Genomic DNA, 22,628 nt, shown 5'->3' with positions numbered 1-22,628 from the left:
ATCAGAAGAGTGTGTGTGTGTGTGTGTGCGTGTAGGGGTGCGGGGTGGTGGGGGGGGGGAGGGGGTGGCGTGTGTAATGGCATTGGTTTGAAAAACAAAAAATTTTTATTTTAGCAGAGACATTTTACACTTTAATTTGAGAAATTTATGAGAAAAACTGAAGGCAATACACATGAAGGTGACAACTGAACACAGTAAATGTTAAAAAATTCCATGTTGAATAGAGCTTTTTTGTGTACTTTTTTATTCCTCTAAAACATGGTATTATAGCTCACAAACCCACCGCAGATAGATATAGTTATGAAGAAGCCACATCAAGCATGCGGTTCAATTTGCATGATCACTAGCGTCATTTGAGTGTGGTGCATATTTTTAAAAACACAATTTTCATTTCATTTTTAAAAATATTAGTTGGAAAGTTTCCATTGCAGGAAAAAAAACAAAAAACAAAGCAAAATGCAAATCAAAACCAAAAGCTTGATGAACGGATAGAAGAAGACAAAATAGGCAACACAAAACAGCAGATCAACAACAGCGATTAAGAAGACCGACATCTTTCTGTCTTCACTGAGCAGAACCTTTAGCAGCATCAAACATTTTCTTCCTTCCCTCCATCCCAGACATGGCCTCCACATTCTTCCTCCAGTCGCTGTCCTCCACTGGCCTCTTCTGTGGATAGATGAGCAAATAGATGATGTAAGAAAGTCTACAAAAGTCCCAGTACAAGAGTCTTTGTTGACGCTGTGGAGATGACCGGCATTAGGAAACCTCATTGTTTGCTAAGCCTTTGGGACCTGTTCTATAAAACGGAAATCCCCATAGAGAAGAGTGTTTAACCGTACTTGTAGAACTGGTTTCTGATGTATTGCTCACAGAAATTCACGAATCAGTGCAAACACACAGACACACACACACGCCCACACGCCAACAGATTAATCCAAAGATATACACACTGACTGACAAATGGTGTCCACGGAGCAGAATTAGTGACAAAAGTGTACAATTGGATCTTTGTATCATGTACCACACCTCCACCCTGCACTGGCCAACTATTGGATTACTCAAACACACCTTTTACACACACACAAACACATTGTTCAGGTTCTTCATGGCATACAGAAGACTGATCTCATAAATGTCACAAACCGGTACCCTGAGGAAAGTTTTTCATCTTTCTTGGGCTGCTTTGATTGTCTGTTTGTGAAGTGTTGTCTTTCTAAGCCCACCTTCTCAGTGTCTTCTTTCTTGACAGACTTGAGATTAGCTCGAAGATCCATGGATACTTTGTGCTTGGAGCCCAGCAGCGAGCGAAGGATGGCGTCAGCAGAGACACGAACGCGTCTAAGATTGGGCCTCTTGAATTTCCCCCTGAGGTCTAGAACTTTGATGTTTAGGTCTTTAATCTGATCCAGGGAGAGAGAATTGAGAGATATGTAGTTGGCCAGCTACAGGGTGTTCTCGTGTGGTTGTACCATCATACGGTTACCTGTATGACTAAAGATAAGCATGATTGTTACTGTTAACCCACCTCCCGTGTGTTAAGCATGACTTTGGCCTCAATGTCATATCGTTCCTCATCAACCACATCGATCTTTGCGTGGAGCTCTCTACAGAGATCCTACACACAATACACACACATTTCAGAGAATTTCACATGTTGACTGGTTTGGAGGTTTTAATAACATATAGGAAAAAAGTATATTTTGTGGATTAGTACCTGAAGTTGAGCAAGACTGAAACCACCGGTGTTCAGAGGAGGCGCTTTCTCTGCAAGGTACTTCTGTTTTTCTTCTTCTTTGACAAGAATCTCCTGCTCCAGTTCCTCCTTGGCCTTTGCCACCATCAGGCTCTGGACAAATAAATCTCTCTTAGCAACTCTTGGTTCAAATTTAAATGAAAGAACTAAAAATATTAAATCATTTGTTCTTATGGTTCTCATGGTCCAGTGCTGCCACGCAAGTAGGGTTAATAGCATCTTACAGCATGTGGTTGAAAGCATCTTACAGAAAGAGAGATTTAAGTTCTCTTGCAGTTTTGTTCATGGTGTGCATTTACTCTACCTGGGTTTTCTTTGGAAACTCTGATTTCCACTGACAGTTTAAAATTGTGTAAGATTAAATAATTCCTTTATATGTGTGTTTGTATGTGTTTGTGCCTTATTTTCTATGCTGTGTTGCACTGTATGTCTCCACCTCCTTACCGAGTGACCAGCTATAACGACTAAGTGCACTTAGAAGAGGAATACATGGTATTTGTCCATCCCTATTGCTCTCTTGTGGTCAAATGCCTACACTAAATAAAACAGAATATAGTATTTGACAGTGATGTTTCTTACCTTCAGCATCAGCTTCCTTGAGGCTGAAATTTTTGATTTTCTCTGCATGGGCAGGAGATTATCAGTAGATGTATGTCATTTCCACCAAGGCATTCTCATTTAAATTATTCCTTGGTTAAGAAATAGTCTTACCTCTTGTCTGTAAAGGAAGATTGGGGAACAATTTAACAGCAATCTCAGTGTAAAGCAGCAATATTTGTTTTGTTTGTGACTGAGCCAATGGTCTATAAAGGGAAGGCGAAGTTTAATCACTCACACATGCTCAGGCATCCTGCTGATGAGGTCTCTCTGGATGAGAAGAAGAAGAAGAGATTAGAAACATAGCAGTTGTCAGTGTTTGTCTCTCAGCCTTTGATGGACCTTATCACCTGTCTACGCTCTTCATGCTTGATTGTGGAGTAGGGGCTAACAGGAACTCTCTAACTGTTTAATGCTCTGTTTGGCATTTAAATGTCAAACATTACTGCAAAATATCACTTTACAAATAATAATTTTGGGGGACTATCAAAAGTTTATTAACTTTTAATAAATAAAATTTAATTTAAGCACCCTGTAGTTGTGAGTGTATTTTTGAACAATATTAGCAATTAGCAACGGTTAAGTTTACCCATTGTTCCCATTCATTGTGTATCCTGTCCATCAGGGAATAAATAATAACACTAACATGTTTATCTAAATGATATTATGAATGAATATATTAATTGAATCCAAGTTAGGAGCTCTTGTAGGACTTATGGTTTATAACATGTTGGAGAAACAATGTAAGGTTGTACCAGTTTTAGCAGAATTGCTAAAGTTAAATTCCAACTTGTTTCCAACACAATTTGCCAATGAACACTACAATTTAGTTTGTTTGTCAAGGGCTATATTTTAGACGTTTATTGCTATTTCAGTAACCTTTTAAACAAAATCAAATTTTTTATTTTGTTTCAAACCAAATGAGAAAATGTCCTTAATTAAATTTTAGCTATTGTGGTTGAGTACGGTTGAGTTGCAATTTACGGTTGTTTTATCTAGCTCATCAATACCACAATTGTTTTGGTTGGAATAGCATTTTTTTTACACAAGTATTGGTCATTGGACCTGGATAAATCAGTGCTGTAGGTCTTTTATAGTAATTCTCAAAACTGATGATTTTCAGTTTTTGGGTGAATGATTTTTCCCCTTCCCCTCAATATTACAAGCTTCTGCTCTTTATCCACAAAGTTATGAAACACTCACCCACTATCTCTGTTCCCCCCGTATCAACATTCCCTCACCATTTTTATTTAATCTCTGTTATGAATGGCACAGCACAAGACCTTTTGGTTTACGAGGGCTACAGTCTGTTCCAGTGGATTAGGAAAATTCCAGAGTGTAAACCCTCCCTGATGTCTCCTCTTGTATCGTTCATCCCCATCTTTCTCCTCAGGATTATCTGTATCAGAGGAATTTGGAGTGGACTAGACCATCTCCCCAAATAGACCAGACAGCTGTGGAGAGGAGCTGAGCTGCCCAGCCTGGATCAAGAGTTCACTATTAGCAATTCATGGATGCTCACGAGCCTCCGTGATGCAGTCAGCTTGGCAAAGCAAATAAAAATTTTACATCTAAAAAAAAAAAACATCTTTCATTTAAATCTGATCCAGTTAAACATTACTCTAGTATCCAGTTAAATACAGCACTGTTGCTTATAAGTGTTTACAAGAAACCACAGCAAGACAGAAACTAGACTCAAAGATATGAGGACATATAAATCACAAACAAGAAAAAAACCAGTGCACCAACCTGTAAGAAAGATGCCAGCTTCTCACATTTACATTTTTCGTACACCGTCAAATGTATGCAATCAGACAAACAATGTACCTAAAATATTTTTATAATACATTATAGAGGCCTTACCTGTGTCTAACGCAGACGAAAAGAGCAACACGCGTGACAGAGATAGGACGGACAGATCAGAGATGAGCCCAGTCGTTCTGTATCCCTCTATTTAACTGTGCCACCCATTGTCCAGCACCCTCTTTCTTTTTTTTTCTAGTGGAGGCTATTATTAGGTAAGACCATTTCTCTTTCAGGACAATATTGTTCAGTCTATTTGTCTCTCACGGACATGGTTAAAGCATAACCAACGACATAAAGTTTGGAGCCTCACATCCCACGACTGGATGAAATGTCTTTAATGCATTTGGAATAAGCTTGCATGTTAACAATTATTTTAATTATTATTGTAATTATTATTATTTTAATGATAAAACTACTTACGCTGCCAAAGATGTTAACAGCACATGTTGTCATGTACAGGAATAGAGTACTCAGATAAATAAGAGACCCCTTAAGGGACGTTGAAGGAAAAAAATTTAAAATAAATATTGTGCTCACCTGATGATTTCTCTTGTGCGTCACATACTTTCTCATGCGGATGAAAAATTATCCGGTGAGCATGAGAAACTTTTCTTGTTTTTCTTTAGGGTCCCCGTAGTGTCATGAGGTGCGGGTGGTGTTGGTGGTGAGGCAGACGCAGCGGACCCAGGTAAGATGAATTATGGTGTTTTAATAATAAATAAGTCCAGTACACGGCAGCTCGCACAGAGACACACCGACGACGAACAGAAGCTAACATAGACGAACATTGACGTTGACATAGACGAGGACCCGACGAGGAACAAGGAACACAGGTGGAGTTAAATACACGGGAGGGTAATCACAGAGACGAGACACACCTGGGAACAATCAAGGGGAGGACAGGACAACGAAGAGACTAAGGACACAGAAAACTCTAAATAAACACAGAAAAACACAGATCCTGACAGTACCCCCCCCCTCAAGGGCGGCTACCAGACGCCCAAAAAACAAAAACACAACAAGGGTGGGCGGAGGGGCGCCGGATGGGGGGCCAGAGTCCAGAAAAACAAAAAACTACCCACCATCGTGGGCGGAAACACAAGAAGGGCCAAGAGTCCATAAACAAACAAAAAACTACCCACAGGGTGGGCGGAGGCAAAGGAGGCAGGAACCACGGAGGTGGTCCGGCGGTCGTCCGCGGCGGCGGGAACCACGGAGGCGGTCCGGCGGCCGTCCGCGGCGCTGGAGGCGGGAACCACGGAGGTAGTCCGGCGGCCGTCCGCGGCGCTGGAGGCGGGAACCACGGAGGCGGTCCGGCGGCCGTCCGCGGTGCTGGAGGCGGGAACCACGGAGACGGGAACCCCGGAGGCGGGAACCACGGAGGCAGTCCGGCGGCCGTCCGCGGCGCTGGAGGCGGGAACCACGGAGGCGGTCCGGCGGCCGTCCGCGGCGCTGGAGGCGGGAACCACGGAGGCGGTCCGGCGGCCGTCCGCGGCGCTGGAGGTGGCGAAGAGTCCCGGGGGCCGCCCACAGACGGCGACGACGAGCCCCCCGAGGCAGGGTCTCTGGTGGAGCACAGGGGGTCTCGGTCGGAACGCTGGGGGTCTCGGTCTCGGGTGGAACGCAGGGAGTCTCGGTCTCGGGTGGAACGCAGGAGGTCAGGGTCTCGGGTGGAACGCAGGAGGTCAGGGTCTCAGGAGGAACGCTGGAGGTCAGGGTCTCAGGAGGAACGCTGGAGGTCAGGGTCTCAGGAGGAACGCTGGAGGTCAGGGTCTCAGGAGGAACGCTGGAGGTCAGGGTCTCAGGAGGAACGCTGGAGGTCAGGGTCTCAGGAGGAACGCTGGAGGTCAGGGTCTCAGGAGGAACGCAGAAGGTCAGGGTCTCAGGAGGAACGCAGAAAGTCAGGGTCTCAGGAGGAACGCAGGGGGTCTCGGAAGGAACACAGGGAGTCTCAGTCGTCTCGGAAGGAACGCTGGGAGTCTGAGTCATCTCGGAAGGAACGCTGGGAGTCTGAGTCTCGGAAGGAACGCTGGGAGTCTCGGAAGGAACACTGGGAGTCTCGGAAGGAACACTGGGAGTCTCGGAAGGAACACTGGGAGTCTCGGAAGGAACACTGGGAGTCTCGGAAGGTGCGCCGGCTGGAACGCCGGCTGATTCGGCCTCGGGTGCGCCGGCTGGAACGCCGGCTGATTCGGCCTCGGGTGCGCCGGCTGGAACGCCGGCTGATTCGGCCTCGGGTGCGCCGGCTGGAACGCCGGCTGATTCGGCCTCGGGTGCGCCGGCTGGAACGCCGGCTGATTCGGCCTCCGGTGCGCCGGCTTGAACGCCGGCTGATTCGGCCTCGGATGCGCCGGCTGGAGGTGAGCCGGAGCGGAGCCTCGGGGCCGGCTGCGGGGGCGAGCCGCAGCGAAGCCTTGGAAGCGGCCGCGGGGGCGAGCCGCAGCGAAGCCTTGGAAGCGGCCGCGGGGGCGAGCCGCAGCGAAGCCTTGGAACCGGCCGCGGGGGCGAGCCGCAGCGAAGCCTTGGAACCGGCCGCGGGGGCGAGCCGCAGCGAAGCCTTGGAACCGGCCGCGGGGGCGAGCCGCAGCGAAGCCTTGGAAACGGCTGCGGAGGTGACAGCTCCGGAAGGCGACGAGGGGCCGGGTCCACCGGCGGCTCACGTCGCTGTCTCCGGGCTGACCGTGGAGGTGGCGGCTCCGGAAAGCGACGAGGGGCCGGGTCTGCCGGCGGCTCACGTCGCTGTCTCCGAGCGGGCAGCGGAGGTGGCGGCTCCGGAAAGCGACGAGGGGCCGGGTCTGCCGGCGGCTCACGTCGCCGTCTCCGGGCTGACAGCGGAGGTGACGGATCCGGAAGGCGACGAGGGGCCGGGTTCACCGGCGGCTCACGTCGCTGTCTCCCCCGGCGTGAGTAACGGCGGGGGCCGAATCCGGAGGGCTTTGGGGTGGGGACTGGTAGGATCTGGCGTTGGCTAATCGCCAGGGTGTAGTCCGACACCAGTCCCATCTCTTCCAGCAGCAGCGGAGATGGCAGGATCTCAACGTCCCTGTAGAGATCCCGCTGAGCCAACTCCAACTGCTGCTGGAACCATACCTCCGGGTCGTGCTGGGCCATGAGCTGCTGTCTCACCATCGGTCTGGTCGGGTCCTACTGTCATGAGGTGCGGGTGGTGTTGGTGGTGAGGCAGACGCAGCGGACCCAGGTAAGATGAATTATGGTGTTTTAATAATAAATAAGTCCAGTACACGGCAGCTCGCACAGAGACACACCGACGACGAACAGAAGCTAACATAGACGAACATTGACGTTGACATAGACGAGGACCCGACGAGGAACAAGGAACACAGGTGGAGTTAAATACACGGGAGGGTAATCACAGAGACGAGACACACCTGGGAACAATCAAGGGGAGGACAGGACAACGAAGAGACTAAGGACACAGAAAACTCTAAATAAACACAGAAAAACACAGATCCTGACACGTAGATACAAAACCTAAATCAAATGTAGTAATACTTTATGCATTTTCCAGGTAAATAGTTCCACTTTACAGTAAAATCAAGTAACTATGTTACTTTCAGTTGCTATAAAATTGCAATAGATACATAACTCAACAGAAATTTGACTTTTCAATTTGATGCCTTGAAATTGTCCTCTGACTTTTTAAAGTGTAACTAACCCTCTGAAAGCTAAACCTGGCCCCTGACCAATTTTGAAAGATTCCAGCATAGTGGGCGCAGTCAAGAGACACCTACACTTACACTGCTGTTGGTGGATTTGTATCCACTGAGCATCCAAGACATTTAACAAGGAGTCCGAATCTGCTGAGTCCATTCTTGACCAGCGTTGTAAGGTACGGGTACTGACTGGAAAGAAGGTTTTGGAGTCTAAGTTTGACTGAGATGTTGTGGTATGACCTTAAACAAGATGTTCATGCCGAAAACCTCGCCAGTGGTTGAAATAAGTAGGTTCTTCAAAAACAGTAGCAAAATTCAAGTAGAATACTGATTGCTAGTCACCACAAGTGATTGATGGAAACGGTTTTCACCAAGGGAGGCACAAGCAGCCGTTAGGCTTAGGTGAAAAGTACTTTTAAAAAAGGGTCTTGAGATAATATAGCTGACATCCAAAACAGCTTTTTGTATTTATCCAGGTCAATGTCTGATATCCAGATACGTCTTACTATCTTCAGTATTCATATTTGACCCAATAAAAAAGCCCAAGTTAAAAGTAATCTGTTGAGGAGCAAATAAGTTTTGCTCCTCAACAGGCATGTACACTTCTTTCGTCATGTACATGAAAGAAGTTGATCAATTTCACATAGGAGAGACTGCCCTCTTGTGGTCTAACATCGTAACATAGGCTCATTTTTAAAGTGGAATCATAGGCAGTCAATTTTTGGACATAGTTGACAATCTTCTGCTGTAGAGTAAAAGGTAAAAGATGAGTAGAGTAAAAAGGTATTTGGTAAACAGGTTTCTCAAGTACAGACTAATGATCACAACATTTAATCACAACATGTGGATTAAGTTATGTTCAAAATCTGGTATATTAAAGGCTGCTTTGGTTAAAACAACGTTCTTCATTCAGGGAAGTTAAGAACGTTACTCAAGCAAAAGTAAAAAGTACAGTGCTGGATAACAACTCCTATGTATATTTTTAGGCAGTTGTGTAAATATAACCAGTATCTACCCGCCTCTGAGTTTTACTTGATGAGTTACTTTATGTACGTAACTGCATGTTAGTGCACATTTTGAATTCCGCAAAGTAAGCAAAGCCTGTAGTAAGGTCTTTAGAAATTTCACAATGACATGAAAGTACACATTCTCACACACGGTTACTATTTCTAGGAAGTACTGCAAGCAGGCCCCACTGAGCATTTGGGAAAGCCTCACTAACATCTTTGTGTGAGTATTTACACCTGTCTCTACATCAGCCCCACAGCACATGTGGTTTGGTACAAAGATCCATAAGAGGGTGTCTCCCTGCTTCTCATGCTGCTCTTCGTCCATCGATGACGCATGTGGTATGGCTTGCATTGGGGTTTTCCACAGTAACAGGAGTAGTCACAACACAGCCAAGCCTTTATTCCCGGAGAAAACACACAGACACACGCACACACACCCACGCACACAAATTTCAAAACTCTTGACTAAATCCCACATGCACAACAACCCTTAAAGAAACAATAAAAGCCTGTCTTGCAAACAACAGTCTGCGAGTTCTTGGGCCTTGCTGAATTTCATTTTGGGTGTGCTATTGTAGGTGAATATTGTGTGGGTGGGTGTTTGCATGCACATGCCTCTGGCTCATACTGCTCCTCATTAGTCCTGCACACGGCTCTGAACAAAAGGTGTCCTCACTCCGACATACATGCAACTCCACTCTCTGCATTGTTGTGTGTGTGGACAAACGTGGGGGTTTTCTGGAGGCAAAGTTACTGCTCAACCGGAAACAAATGCGCTTTGAAACGAGTGATCTGACCGTAAAGTGAGCTGCAGTTTTTGTTTAGCATGAAGAGATTTCTGTCCAGATGTACATACAGTGACTCTTGAAAGTGTAAACATCCATGTTACAATCACAAGGTTTTAAAACAAAAAATAAATACAAAACTGGAACAAGAATTAATCATCAATCTTTCAGGAGATAAGACACAAACAACAAAAAGGTTAGATGAATATGACTTAATTGCATTAATTTTAGCTAAAACTTTGTTGAAGCGTGCTTTGATTTAATTTTAGCATGGTCTTCCTGAGTCACACCTTCCATCAGTTAGAGATAATCTAATGAAGCTGCGGTGAAGTTTATTCATCCTGGTACGATTTTTCTGACATTTACATCCTTCAGCCAGGGACATAAGAAGTTACAAATAATTTTACAGTAGAAAATGACCAATGATGAGCACAGATGTTGCTTAAAACTATGGTGTTGTGAACATAGTCATCAATGATTGGCGAAAATATTAGACTGAAATAAATTAAAAAAGGGTATTTTTCCAAAACTGATTGCCGCACCAGACTGAAACTGGTCAGGGAGGACGACAAGAAGACAGTAACACTGAAGGAGCTGCAGTTATTTCCAAAAGTACTGGTTGTGTTCTGGGTCTACGTGTGACAACAACCTCCTGTGTTTTCTATATCTGGACAAGGGAGGAAAGTTGCAAGACTGCTGTATTATTTTCCACAGAAAACATCCAAGACTGACTAAAAGCTCCCAAAACATTGTGGGAGAACGTGTTGTCCTCTGAAGAAACCGATCTGGAACTTTTAGATCCATTATGCAAAACGATAATCAGTCACTAAAACTAATATTAAGTTAAAAAGTGGCAGTTGTGTGGACTCCTACCCAAGAGTGAATGCTAAAATTAAATCGAAATGTGCTGATTTAATTTGAGCAAAATAATATGCTTTGTTTGTAAGCTGAACTATACAAGATATATATCACAGTAAAAGTGGAAAAAAAATTGTCAGTTATTTATCAGTCTCAATTCTTTAAATCTCAAAAAGGTGTAATTTCAACAATGGACCTGTAAAGAAATACATGTAAGAGAAAATGCTTAAGAATGAATTTATTTACATATTTGTAATACTGTGCATCACATCAGCAAACACACTTAAGAGAATCTTCCAAAGAATTCAGGGGAAAAAAATTCTTCATGTTAAACTTCATGAATGAGTTAAGTCTGTACAAAAACATTATTTTTCTACTCTAGTGTCAAAATCCTTTAAAGTGATGCTTTAAGTAGTATTTTTGAATCAAGAAGGCACAAAGGGTGAACTATTTTCAAGTTTAACAGTTTCTAATGTTTTTAAATATTCCATAAGTCTCTGAATGGTTAATTTTTAACAAACAAAAGTTGCCACCACAGCAAAAACTTCAAACAGTGTGCATGTTCCTGGTCCTGTTATCCATCATCACTGTTGGGTTTTCCCTCACATCCCAGGTTGCTGTGCAGAAAAGAAACAAAACAGAAGATGTGGGAATCCCTCCCCACCTTCTATTAGTCCCAAACTGAGGAGGTAGGGAGTCTGAAAAACAGAAGAAAAAAAAAACATTTTTAATAGCCATTACTTAAATTATATCTTTAACATTCAGGCAGCTGATGATCCACAAGCGTGCGCTCACTTATTTTACACTGTTACCACAGCTACACGGTTAATTTGGGCGCTTGGCTACAGCAAGCTCGCTTAAGGAAGCGTTGCTGTGGATTCCTGATCTGTGAGCTCATAGTTCAGACTTTCAGACTCTCGGTTCACTTGAGGTTTCAGGCACTGGTTTCAGTATATAACTAGAATGTGACATAAATGTTGAAAACTAAAAAAAAAACAAAAAAAACACCACGTTGTTTTGCCTGCATTTTTCTTCATAAGCATAGAATAAATTGTGTGAATGTGTGTCTCAGTGTGTATGTTTAAAAATACCCCGCTGCCTGCTGAGGGAGAGGCAAGCAGATGTTATTCTGGAGTCTTGCATTGCATCGTAATTATGTCCTCGAGTGAGGAGTAGAGAGTGGTTTGTGTCCTCAGAAGACTGGTAACCATAGTAAAGAAACACTGAGATCTGTGACTAGGAGTGACTAGAGCATCTAAACACTCGAGTGGTGCATTTACATAACCATGTCAGGAACTTGGTGAAAGACTGTCAGATATGCGTTACCTTACTCCCAAGTGTCTGTTTACATTTGAATAAACTGTTGGATGCATCAGTGTTTGCTGGTTTTTAGGTTGTTGGCAGCAGAACGTTTGCTATTAGGAACGGGGGGAGAGGGATTTTGACTCAACAGCTTCTGATGAAAGGAACACTTTGACCATGAGTGGGTGTGGTGATGTAATGCTATACGTATGACACACCTTAATTAGTAGCTCATAGATGAACACATATTTTAAATATCCTTCATAACTGGGCACATACCACAGGACATTGCTTTCGAAATTCCTTATCAAACATTTCCTTGGATGGAAAATGTAAAAGATGAAAATAAATAATTATGTCCAGCCCTGATTGTTTTCATGCGATTAAGAATCACACTATAAGTTCAATAACTTAGTTACATTTTTATTCATATCTTTTCTATTGATTATACCTTCCAAAAAAAGACAGAGAAGACTAGAAAACTGTCTTCCAGCTGTATGGAAGATAGAGTGAGGTGGCACTGCCTATTGCTCCAGCTGTGGCTGTGAACCACTGTTCAGTTACATGAAAATGGGCCAATACATTAACATTGTGCCCCTTTTTCTAATGGGGCCCTCATGTCATTAAGACTCATTTAATACTCAAGTTAATCCAACGGTGATAACACATGGGTTCCAACTGGAGCCTTCGGGTTCTCAAGCCAGATTTTGCTTTTGGTCCCAAAAACAAGGACTTGATGTAAAGGTCAAACCAAAATTTACATCCTATTACAGCTTAACCATAAGCAACACCCTTGTGCATCATAGAAAACAAAATAATGATAACGTCCAATTAAAGGACTGCTCCTACCACTTTGTTGACCTTCACCAGTGTTGATCTTACCGCCCAGTCAAAGCACTTCATCCTCCCCGGTGCTGCCTAAGGGCGCCGTGTACAGGTGCCGGGTCCTCCCGGTCCGCAGGGCCTGCTGGTTCTTGTATCGGACCAGCGCCAAGGCGATCTCCGCGTTCCACAGCGTGCCTTCCTGTGCGCACCGAAAGTCTATTTCCTTCCCTTTAGCCATGACCACTGTGAAGTAGACCATCTCTCGCTTGTACTCCACGCACTCCACCGTTTCCATGCGTTCAAAGCGCAGCTCCTTAGCTCTGGAGCTCCACGCCGACCCCGGAGCATCACTGCCTCTGCCTTTGCAGCTGAGCAGGCGGAGCCCTTCCTCCGTGAGCACGCAGCGCTTCTTCTTCCACAGCTGGAGAAGCCCGCTGCTGCGCTTCTCCAGCAGCCCATCTCTTATCACTTTCACCGGGAAGGACATGACCTAACCGCACGAAGAGACTCACAGTGTCTAGTCTTCAGCAGACGAGCCCATTCACTTCAGTTTAAAAGCTCCTCACAAAAACATAGCGGCGTCAGACGAGCCTGACTGTGCGGATAATAACAACCTTCTGTTCAGCCTATACGTAGTGTCAGCTCACCGTGCGTGGAGGTTGGCCGGCTGGTCTGACCAGATATGTTTGGACATGCCCGACTCCACTGTGGACCTTCACCCACTTCAGCTCCAGCACCCCGCCTCCTGGCTGCTGACGGGAAGAGGAGATGCGGGCTTTTATGAAACTCGCTCCTGAGTGATGCGCGTGCGTGAGAGAGTGGTTGTGAATGAACAGTTACACAGGTACGTGGACTCGTCACGCCGCTTCCCTTCCCTTCCGAAATAGCTCGGTCGACGCAAGTATGAAATGTAAAACACGTCATTCAGCATGCTGCCCATCGTAACTTTCTCACTTTCTTACACAGAGTAGGAATACGGACAGGAATGCGAGTTGGGACGCTTGAAATTGTTTTGGATTTGTGTAGAGAAAGAGAGGAGACTGGACGAAACACGTTTAAATGGGAAATGCGTCATTTACTTTTTACGTTTTTGAAAACCTCTTTCTAAAAAGAAAAAAAAAACACGACACATTTTTAATATAAAGTTGCTTTATTGTATGTGGTTCATGTTACAAAGTAAACACACTTTTGAATACTGTCAAAAAGTTACATTAACATCTTTTAAAAACATTTTCAATCCAAACATAAAAAAAGAAAAAGGTAATCACTGGTCCTTTCTGGCATTCCCCACATTCTGACAGTAGAGAGTCGAAGGTATTGTTATTCTCTCATTTTGACATCATACAGGATTTATCTCATGTGATCATCTCAGAATGAGGAGTGCCATGACAGTGTTATGAGAAAAAAATAATAAAATGTGCAGAAAGCAGTTCGTTAAAACGCAAAGGCATCCACCCAGCCTGGCTGCTTTAGTTATATTCCTGTGCAAACATAATATAATGATAAGCTGTATTTGTTACACTAAGCTATTTCATTTTTAAGTATAAAATGCACACAAACGGGGAGTATTTACTGCATTTAATGTCTGAATTTTCTTGAAAACCAAACATGTCACTCTGATCCAAAGGTAATTCAAAGCATTAGTTCAATCACTGTACAGCTAATATATGTGTGATGCATAAACAATATTGGCCCTTTCCAAGACTAAATCTTTGGAGCTCATTTTCTTTCAGGGCCAAAAAGTTGTCGTCAACATTTGTATTACAGGCTGGAGACAAAAAACAAGGCTTAGGATTAAATAGCGTTTGCATTCTTTGTGTTTGTGTGGTGATTCTTGGAGTTTATTATAATGCAGTATTGCATGAAGGATGCATCCTTCATGCATCCTTCATGCATGAAGGATGCATGAAGGATGCATGCCCCGTGCTGGTCTGGAAAGCAGCTCAGTATAATGGAGACGTGACTCGGATCTCACTGGGTGTGGGCCAGCGCTCCGGCTCCTAGTCCATACCCAAATCCCTTGGGACCAAAGTTTTTGCCGTAGCAGCCTGTTAGAAACAAAAACAGTGTCATCAATTTACACTCGATCAGTATCAATTTCAGATCACTGACTAAAGGCTCATAGCAGACTTTTATCTTTGCTTTTTAAGTACTTATTGCCACCCCTGGTAAATATGGGTACAAAAGCATCACAATAAATAAAATTTTAATTTGAGTACAATCAGAGGAGAAACAAAAACAATTAGGAACGTTTTTTTTTCTTTGGGGGAAAAAAAACAAACTTTGGCACTTTTATTGGTGCTCCTGGAAAATAAAGCAATTTTAAAAATTCTGATTTCTGGGATGTTTAACTGAAATGGGGAGAGCGGGCATTTTCAAGGAGGTTTCAGTTATAAGTAAATGAAAACACAAAGTATAAAAATAGGCACCCGAAAAACTTTTTTCTATCCTTAATTTTTCGTTGTAATAAATTCTTTAGTGTTATTTCAGTTATTCAGTGTGATTCCACATACAACCGCTCGGGGGCGCCGGTCACATTGGTGGCATAGAAAAGGAAACATAGAAGAAGAAACCTTCGTGTTACATGCTAAAGGAAGTTCAATGTGTGTGTCACGTCTCTTCTATATCACAGGTCAGTAAAAATGTATTTTGATGCATATATATTAGTTATCTTTAAAAGTTGAAGAGGCTATTAAATCGAGTATCAACCAGTGAGTCACGCCATTCAGTTTGTGGTTAGTGTTGTGTAGAACACAGACATTTCTGAAAACTAATTAAAGCTAATGCTTGCGAACTTTGCACGTGTGTTAGCTAGCAGAGGGGCAGCTGAAAGACTGAGTTCACTTTGAATTGATTGGGTTTCACATATTTCCAAATGGTTCTCAAACAAAATATGTTATTTTGGTCTCTTTAATTGTAAAATGGATGCTTCTTTATGGGTTATTGCAAAAACCAGAGAAGCAATATTGCTATTCATTGAGTAAGTAATGGCTGCCTGTATGTGAAGTTTAGTAAAGAGACAGCATTAAAGGAACATTACACCTGTTCAGTTTAGTACAGTTAAAAGCTAACATGCTTAAATGTTAAAAGTATATTTGTGCAGAATAAAAGTTGCAAAAGCTACTAAAATAGTTAAAAGCAAAACACAGTTAAAAATACAATAGGTATGAGAAACATGGACTAAAAACTAATGTGGTTTATAGAATTAAAAGCCATCTGTGAATAGATTTTTTTCATTTGATAAAATTCGTAACGTTAAATGGATCATGTTAAAAATAATTCTCGTTAGGTTTAAAGGAATATCATAGCTTTGTAATGTACTGAATTTAAGAGTTATCGATTGCAGTTACTCATTGATACCTGAAGTATTACATAGAAGAAGAATAAACATTCCTATTAGATGCTAAAGGAAGCTGAACATGTGTTTGATCTTTTCTGTCACAGTGTCACATTGAGAGAACAATATTTCAACATTACCCTCAGCCCATCCAAGGTTGGCAGGTAACATAACCATGACCATTATTAATGTTATGTATTTGAAAGTGACTGTCACATTAGTGAGCCCCCTGCTGTTTTATTGTGGTTATTACAACTCAAAGAAAACAAAATGAAATGTGACAATGTTAGCATTGATGTTAGCATATACAGTATGCTCTGGCAGGGATCTTCATAATGAGGCAATATTTATATTGCTCTTGGCAATGTTTGACTTTAATTGCTTGTTTAAAGAAGTTGTTGGTTCTGTTTTTGCTGGGGTCAAGCCTGGACTTCACAGGCTGCTGCTATGGAAGAAACATAGTCTCATTAGAATCTCACTTTTTGAGACATCGTCCCACTGAACTTTTGTCCCATATGATTTTTTTCCACTTTGTCTGGTGTCAAATGGTCAAAGGAGCATAATTAGCAAAAAAAGTCACAGAGCTCAATCTAGTGCTGATTTCTTTGGCGTAGGTCACCACCAGATTTGCAGGTGAAATTCATTCAATTCAAAATTCATATACATAATTGCACAGGATAAAAATTCAGTGTTGTAAATTCAAGATTAGTTATATAAGTTCAAAATTCAGTCTCTAATAAAACTGATGAAGACAGCCTCTGTAACCATGTATGTTTTTCATAATAGACTAAAACTCAACCAAGCTGGGATTTCTTTATATTTTCTGCTGTAGTACTGCAATAACCTACTTATAGAACAAAGTCAGTCGCATGTTGTGAAAATACATGTGAAGGCCCAAAATTTTCTGTCTTGTTAAAACAACTTTTCTTATAAATGCAGGGCTCAGTCTTTGTGATTAAAAGCTCATCATAGACACAAATTGTTGCTGGTTTATTGTCCATTTCAAAAAATGTTACATATTTTCAAGTGTATCACTTCTGTGTAGCAATTATCAGGTCACACCACATAATTTTAAACGGATTCAGCTTTGGTTTATACCAGAAGATACATTTTCTCTCTTCCTTCTTTGTCGGTCTTTACTATTGTGAAAAAATCTAAAGCATTGAGGTACACCAAGAAGGAAATATATTTGGAATTATTAGCTCAACAATGTCCCTCCTCTGGATAGTCCTATGCATCATTCTTCATGACCAGTCATTTGTCTTTCTCTTCTTTTTATTAGTTTTTTTCTTTTATGAAATCTCTGAGCTTGAAAATGGACTGTATTCAAAGGTAAGGTGTAAATCTACTTCATGTTGCCTTTGATATCCTGTGAACATTGCTTTTGATAGTAAAAAGCAAAAATGTTCAAAATATCGATTCACTCTTGAACCGTCCGAAAGAAGTCTTCCTTCAATACCAATATAGGGTTTAATTTTTTACACAAGTATGGTTGATGAGGGAATTTAAAGCTTTGTAATTGTATTTCCTAATCTTGTTGAAGACATGGATTTTACCTTTACAGTAGATTTCTCCATCCTTGTCAGCTAGTGTGGTTGACTCCAGGCTTTTCCCACATGTGGCACAGGTGAAACACCCAATCTTATGCCAGGACTGGAAAGAGGAAGATAATTAATATAATACTAGTCATTACTTGAATGTTTCTGCATATGTGAGGTTTTCTTACACTCCCTGCTCCAATCACTTTCTCAGCAGCATAAACAGCTTTGCCACAGCGGGGACACTTGTCTGACCCTCCGAACTTCTGAGCCATCTTAGAAGGGTTTGCGTTTGTGGTCGGACAATGAGGGGCAGGTCTGATGGAAGAAGAGGACAAAAAAACTGTTGATGAAGAGCCTAAAACAGACATCCAGAATTTAATATGTGCATTACTCACGTTTCATGGGTAATACCCAATGATTCTCCTTTGTCCATGCTAAGGGTCCCGGCACCCTGGCCATAGCCATAGCCCTTTGGCCCATGCTTCTTGCCGTAGCATGCTTTGCAGTAGACTTCATCCATATGGACCGCAACAGTTGTGCTGTCCAAGTTCTTCCCACACACCACTACACAAATAATAACATTCACAGACAGGCAGAAATGCATTTATTATTGTTTTGCATATTTGTGTTTTTTAAATGTGTTTAGACAGGCCCCTGATTTCTTCCTTATATGGCACAGCGTTTCTGAAGAAGCATGTTCACATCTAAATTCCATTGCAGGAATGCCTGATAACAAAGTGGGAACACAAATATTGCAAATATCATCTGAAGGCCATGAACCCTCACCTTGCTACTGCAGTTTGAAATCTAAAGTTTAATATCAGTACGTGAGACCAAAAGATAAAAATACATGCTTTAATTTCTTTTAAGAATTTAGAATTTTGAGGTGTGACTTGCACATTACAAAAATAATGATTTAATTAAATAAATAAGGGAATCAGTCTTGTGGTTTCCATAACTACAATCAGAGAAAACAACAAATAGTGTACTCACTGCACAGGAAGCAGGACTTGTGAAAGCTCCGTTTGTCACACAGGACTTCCTCAGCAAAGTAAACTGTCTTCGAACAGCGGCCACATTTATTTCCTCCTCCCAAAGGCATCCTGGGGAATGAAAGCAAACTGAAAATAAGGCCAAAGTGTTGTGAAAGAAATACTGACAAAAGAGAAAAAAAATGGCTATATCTCGTTTTATAGTGGAAAAACTATCAGTAAATGTTATTGATTTTGCAGAGAGGTCTGGCTGGTCGCTTTATTTTTATTTATTTTCTCAGCTAGGCAGGAACAAACAGATACCTTTAAAGATTGGGGACCTTAATTAATGAATCTAAAAAAGCACAAAATTGTTAACTGCTCTCTGTTGGAAAAGAGAAAAAACATGATATAAAATGGCATGTATCATATCTATTTCTAAAGGAAATAGTTAATGTCTCATGTCCCTGTGAAAGGTAATCATCTGAAGAAGCAAAACAGATGGATTGGAGGACTAATAAATTTGACAAAACCATTTTTGTTTTATGTAAAGCACATTTAAGCTATACTTGGTTGTCTGTAATTCTGGTTTTATTCAGGACTGTAATTTCATGTCTGCTAGTATGGCTTCTGTGAAAGAAAAGCAAACCAGTAATGGAAAGTCTAGGAAAGGTTATGCTAAATGGGAACAGATGACAGTTCCTCTGTTGGAAAAGCAGACAAAGTTAGTGTGAGCATTATGTGAACCACGACTTTTTAAGGAATTTCAAAGCTTTTCAGAATGTAAAAGACTCTGGAATCCAGTCTGTTTCCATCCTGAGTTTTTCCCGGCATGACCCTCCCAATCAATCCTTGAGTTTCCACTTCCACATTCCTGACTGTGTAAACCCTCCCACCTCTCTGCCCTTGGTTCACATATCCTGACTGACTGTCTTGTTTTACATCCCTCTGTCCTGTTTGTTTATTTCAGAAGGATGAAAACCCAGTATGTGCCATTGCTCAAATATCATTTCCTTTTCTCTTATCAGTTAAGGGAGCAAAGCTTTTAACTCTGTTTTTAATCACTTCCTATAATCCTGAACACATTTCCTGTTCTTTCAGAGCAAGTCATTTCATGATAAACTCTTTTGACCAAACCCAGGACAGTTGGCTCCCAAACTAAAGAGGACTTACAAAATGCTGTTGATTTGAATACAATTTTATTGTATAGCAAAACCTTATGTGAAGGAGTGTCTAATGCCTTGATGTTGATGTTCTATCATTATAAGCATCAAATTATTTTTAGTGGGATTAGTTTACTTGATTTGACAAAGTCAGTTTGGTAAGAGTTGCTTTAAATCTTTCCTCGCCATAATCAAATCATGATATAAATGGCGTATTATTTATAAAATCAAACTAATTGAATAACACACAACATATACTAAGGGTAGTTTAGGTAGTGTATGCTTTCTTATATAATTTATTATCTTGACTTATGGCTTTGGGTTCTGAAAAAAAAACAGCTTGCAAATAAATTAGGCACAAATATGTGAACCTAGATGTATTTGTGTAAATATGGAGCTCTCTTCACATTTTCTCTCTTTCTTAGAAAATGTGAAGTGTGCAAACTAAAGTAATTACTCAAGACTGAAGTTTGTGTATCTTATATTGAACAAAACATACTGGAGACCAGTAAAAGCAGATATTTCAGGGATGTTTTTGTACCAAACAGGGAAACAAAATTAGAGTTTCAGAATACTAAAACAATAGACTGAGTAATTAAATTTAACTTCTTTGTGATTTTACAGCAGTTTTATAATGGTAGATTAAGAGGAAGCGGCTAGAGGCTTGGACCTGAGATAAGTACCATGGTGTGACAACATTCCAGTTCCTAGCCTCTAGATCAAGTTTGCAAGTCATAATGAGAAGCAGATTCACTTTTGAACATGCAAAGAAAGAAACTAGGTTCAGCTGGAGGTTTCTTCCTGTTTAAAGAGCATTTTTCTTTCCACTGTCGCCACATTCATGCTCATTATTAAGTTTTGGTACAAGCTATGAAAACCTAATGCAATTAAGTGTCTGCTATCACCATATGCTCATTTAGGAGGAGAAATTGCTACAAAGTCAGACATGATGCAACAGGCTGGGACCTAATTTGAGTATATATTTCTGCATATAAACTGGATCGGTTTGTTTTGCAAGCTAGTTGAGATGACATTTTTTTGAATGAGCCCTATGCCTAAATTAAGTAAATTACTTACATTTCCAGAAGAAAGACCCACTGAAATTCTGAGGACATCCTACATAACTACAATATGGACACTGAGGAGTAAGGGTCAATGCTCTGCTGCAGGGTCACGTGCAGGAGAATGGATCCAGACAATCAGGGTTGGGAAAGCTGATTTAGAGAATCATGCTGAATTTGAGTACTAGTACATGTTGGCTGTTTAACACTGCAAGTTTAAACATGTAGCTGCACAGTCAGCGGGTGTGGGAGTGCAAACAGCTACAAATCAGGAAGTTTGCTCATAAATTACACGTGGTTTCGTCTGACTTTTGTGAGATTACTTCCCCTTGCTCCCTGCTTTATGATTAGCAGATATACGTCATAGCTTTCTGTCACTATTTGCAGTAACCTATAACTTCGATATCTGTTTCCACCGGTTATTTTCAGTATATTTTAATCATGTTGTAGCGAAGGCTATGTCACTAGAACCAGACATACATAAGAAGATAGATATGTTTGAAAAATAAAATAAAAAAAAACATTGCTCACCTAAAGTTGGTAGATGTTGTTGGTCTGAGACGTAGGATAAAAAGAAGTTGGATGCAGCCCCAGTGCAGGAGGGTGTGTTCAGGAAACCAGTCGTTTCCTGAACACCAGTATACAATTACTGCTCTTTTAGTTGAAGAACAAATTTAGGTTATGTGTGTTTTACTGTATTTCCCAGTAGTGGAAGTCAAATCAAAAATAAGTTATGTTCTCTTCTTCAGTGTTCGTCCAGATGTGCTGAAAGGGAGGAGCTTCAGTTGTTGTGGCTTCAATGTGCAAAGTACTGAGGAAGAGGGAAGTTTCTGAGTAACTCACCAAGCGAGAGAGAGTCAGAGTGAAAGTAGGTGGGGTCAGGGGTGATTAAAAGAGGTAGTGGTTTGCCATGTTTCAAAGTGGAATTTACATTTTCTGTCTTTAAAAAAAATTAAAGGTGCTTTAAAAGTGTACAATTTTCTTGTAAATTCCAGTATTTACATCTCAGTATGACAGAAAATTCAGATTGTGGGGTGAGGTTCTCTTAAGGGGTAATATCTTACCTGCATTAGTTAACTTTTTAATCATATTCATAGCAAAGGTTTGTGTTTAGAGATTAAAGCTTATTTAAATGAAGCAATGTCAAAACCAGGTTCTTTTCATGACAAAAAAAATCTGCACTCTTAACAAAAATGCCTTTTTAAGAACCCAAACTACCATGGTCAGAGGTGCATTAGAGGTTAATATTCATGGGTAGCACACACTACTTAGTATGCTTAGTTAGAGCCAGCCAAGGTATAAGCAAATTAAGGCCTTATCCACACGGACAAGAGCTTAGGTTCGTGTATCCATAAAAGATTTTTGTTATGTATTCTGTGCATTGACACAGACTTGTCATCTTGGGAGACCAGAAACTATCATTTTTGGGTTCCAGAATGGATCCATTTTAGAACGCTTAATTTTTCATGAGGTCATGCGAGCCGCCTTTTTTAAATTATGGTGGCAAAGTTTCTACTCTTTCCATCAAACCTGCGCTTCACAAATAAACATGGTGGCATTCTGTGTCTTTATCTGACAGTGTTGTAATAAAAGGTGTGCCGATCGATCGGCCACCGGTCATAATCGGCCGATTTCCGTGAAAAAGTGTATGATCGGTGATCGCCGATCACTGTCTCTTGTTGCCGATCACCAAAGCCGATCACATTTCTCTCACTTCGCAGCCAGTGTGTACAGCTCATCTCTTCTTTCCTTCACATTGCGCAAGCGCATGGCAACAAATCTTATCGTGTGGAACTGCTCTGAAAGTGAATGGGGACGTTTGCATAGTGCAGCAGAAAATTACCTCAGGGGTGAAGGATGTCAAAATGCATCAACACATTGAATCTAATATCTCATTTAAAAAAACAAGCACTTGACGGAGTTTATACACAAAATTAGCAAT

General features: G+C 41.6%; 3 protein-coding genes across 5 annotated transcripts; all 3 read right to left on the bottom strand.

Moving 5' to 3' along the window:
• Window positions 1–118: 118 nt before the first annotated feature.
• Window positions 119–4,323, bottom strand: tnni1a (troponin I type 1a (skeletal, slow)). The gene is made up of 8 exons (XM_032566311.1): window positions 4,217–4,323; window positions 2,592–2,623; window positions 2,468–2,474; window positions 2,336–2,377; window positions 1,718–1,849; window positions 1,529–1,618; window positions 1,227–1,403; window positions 119–669 (listed from the first exon to the last, which is right to left on the bottom strand). Exons 2-8 carry the CDS (start codon window positions 2,603–2,605, stop codon window positions 565–567), a joined length of 567 nt encoding a protein of 188 aa, XP_032422202.1. The 5' UTR covers window positions 2,606–2,623; window positions 4,217–4,323; the 3' UTR covers window positions 119–564.
• A 6,386-nt stretch (window positions 4,324–10,709) lies between these two features.
• phlda3 (pleckstrin homology-like domain, family A, member 3) lies at window positions 10,710–13,452 on the bottom strand. 2 transcript variants are annotated; one of them, XM_032566340.1, is made up of 2 exons: window positions 12,671–13,452; window positions 10,710–11,184 (listed from the first exon to the last, which is right to left on the bottom strand). In XM_032566340.1, the coding sequence occupies exon 1, from the start codon at window positions 13,098–13,100 to the stop codon at window positions 12,678–12,680; it is 423 nt and encodes a 140-aa protein (XP_032422231.1). In that variant the 5' UTR covers window positions 13,101–13,452; the 3' UTR covers window positions 10,710–11,184; window positions 12,671–12,677. The 2 variants fall into 2 exon arrangements, with proteins under 2 accessions (XP_032422231.1, XP_032422226.1); XM_032566335.1 differs by having other exon boundaries at window positions 12,638–13,451.
• A 292-nt stretch (window positions 13,453–13,744) lies between these two features.
• On the bottom strand, window positions 13,745–21,515 carry LOC116722115 (cysteine and glycine-rich protein 1-like). 2 transcript variants are annotated; one of them, XR_004339712.1, is made up of 7 exons: window positions 21,218–21,515; window positions 18,485–18,594; window positions 17,887–18,055; window positions 17,677–17,806; window positions 17,507–17,603; window positions 14,530–14,661; window positions 13,745–14,499 (listed from the first exon to the last, which is right to left on the bottom strand). XR_004339712.1 is itself a non-coding variant. In XM_032566269.1 (6 exons), exons 2-6 carry the CDS (start codon window positions 18,591–18,593, stop codon window positions 14,585–14,587), a joined length of 582 nt encoding a protein of 193 aa, XP_032422160.1. In that variant the 5' UTR covers window position 18,594; window positions 21,218–21,515; the 3' UTR covers window positions 13,745–14,584. The 2 variants fall into 2 exon arrangements, 1 of the variants encoding a protein (XP_032422160.1); XM_032566269.1 differs by having other exon boundaries at window positions 13,745–14,661.
• Between the last annotated feature and the right edge of the window lie 1,113 nt (window positions 21,516–22,628).

This window comes from Xiphophorus hellerii, chromosome 1, assembly GCF_003331165.1.
Source record: "Xiphophorus hellerii strain 12219 chromosome 1, Xiphophorus_hellerii-4.1, whole genome shotgun sequence".
Classification (NCBI taxonomy): Eukaryota; Metazoa; Chordata; class Actinopteri; order Cyprinodontiformes; family Poeciliidae; genus Xiphophorus; species Xiphophorus hellerii.
Note: the sequence above shows the minus strand (reverse complement) of the source record. Positions and strands in the feature narration are given on the sequence as shown.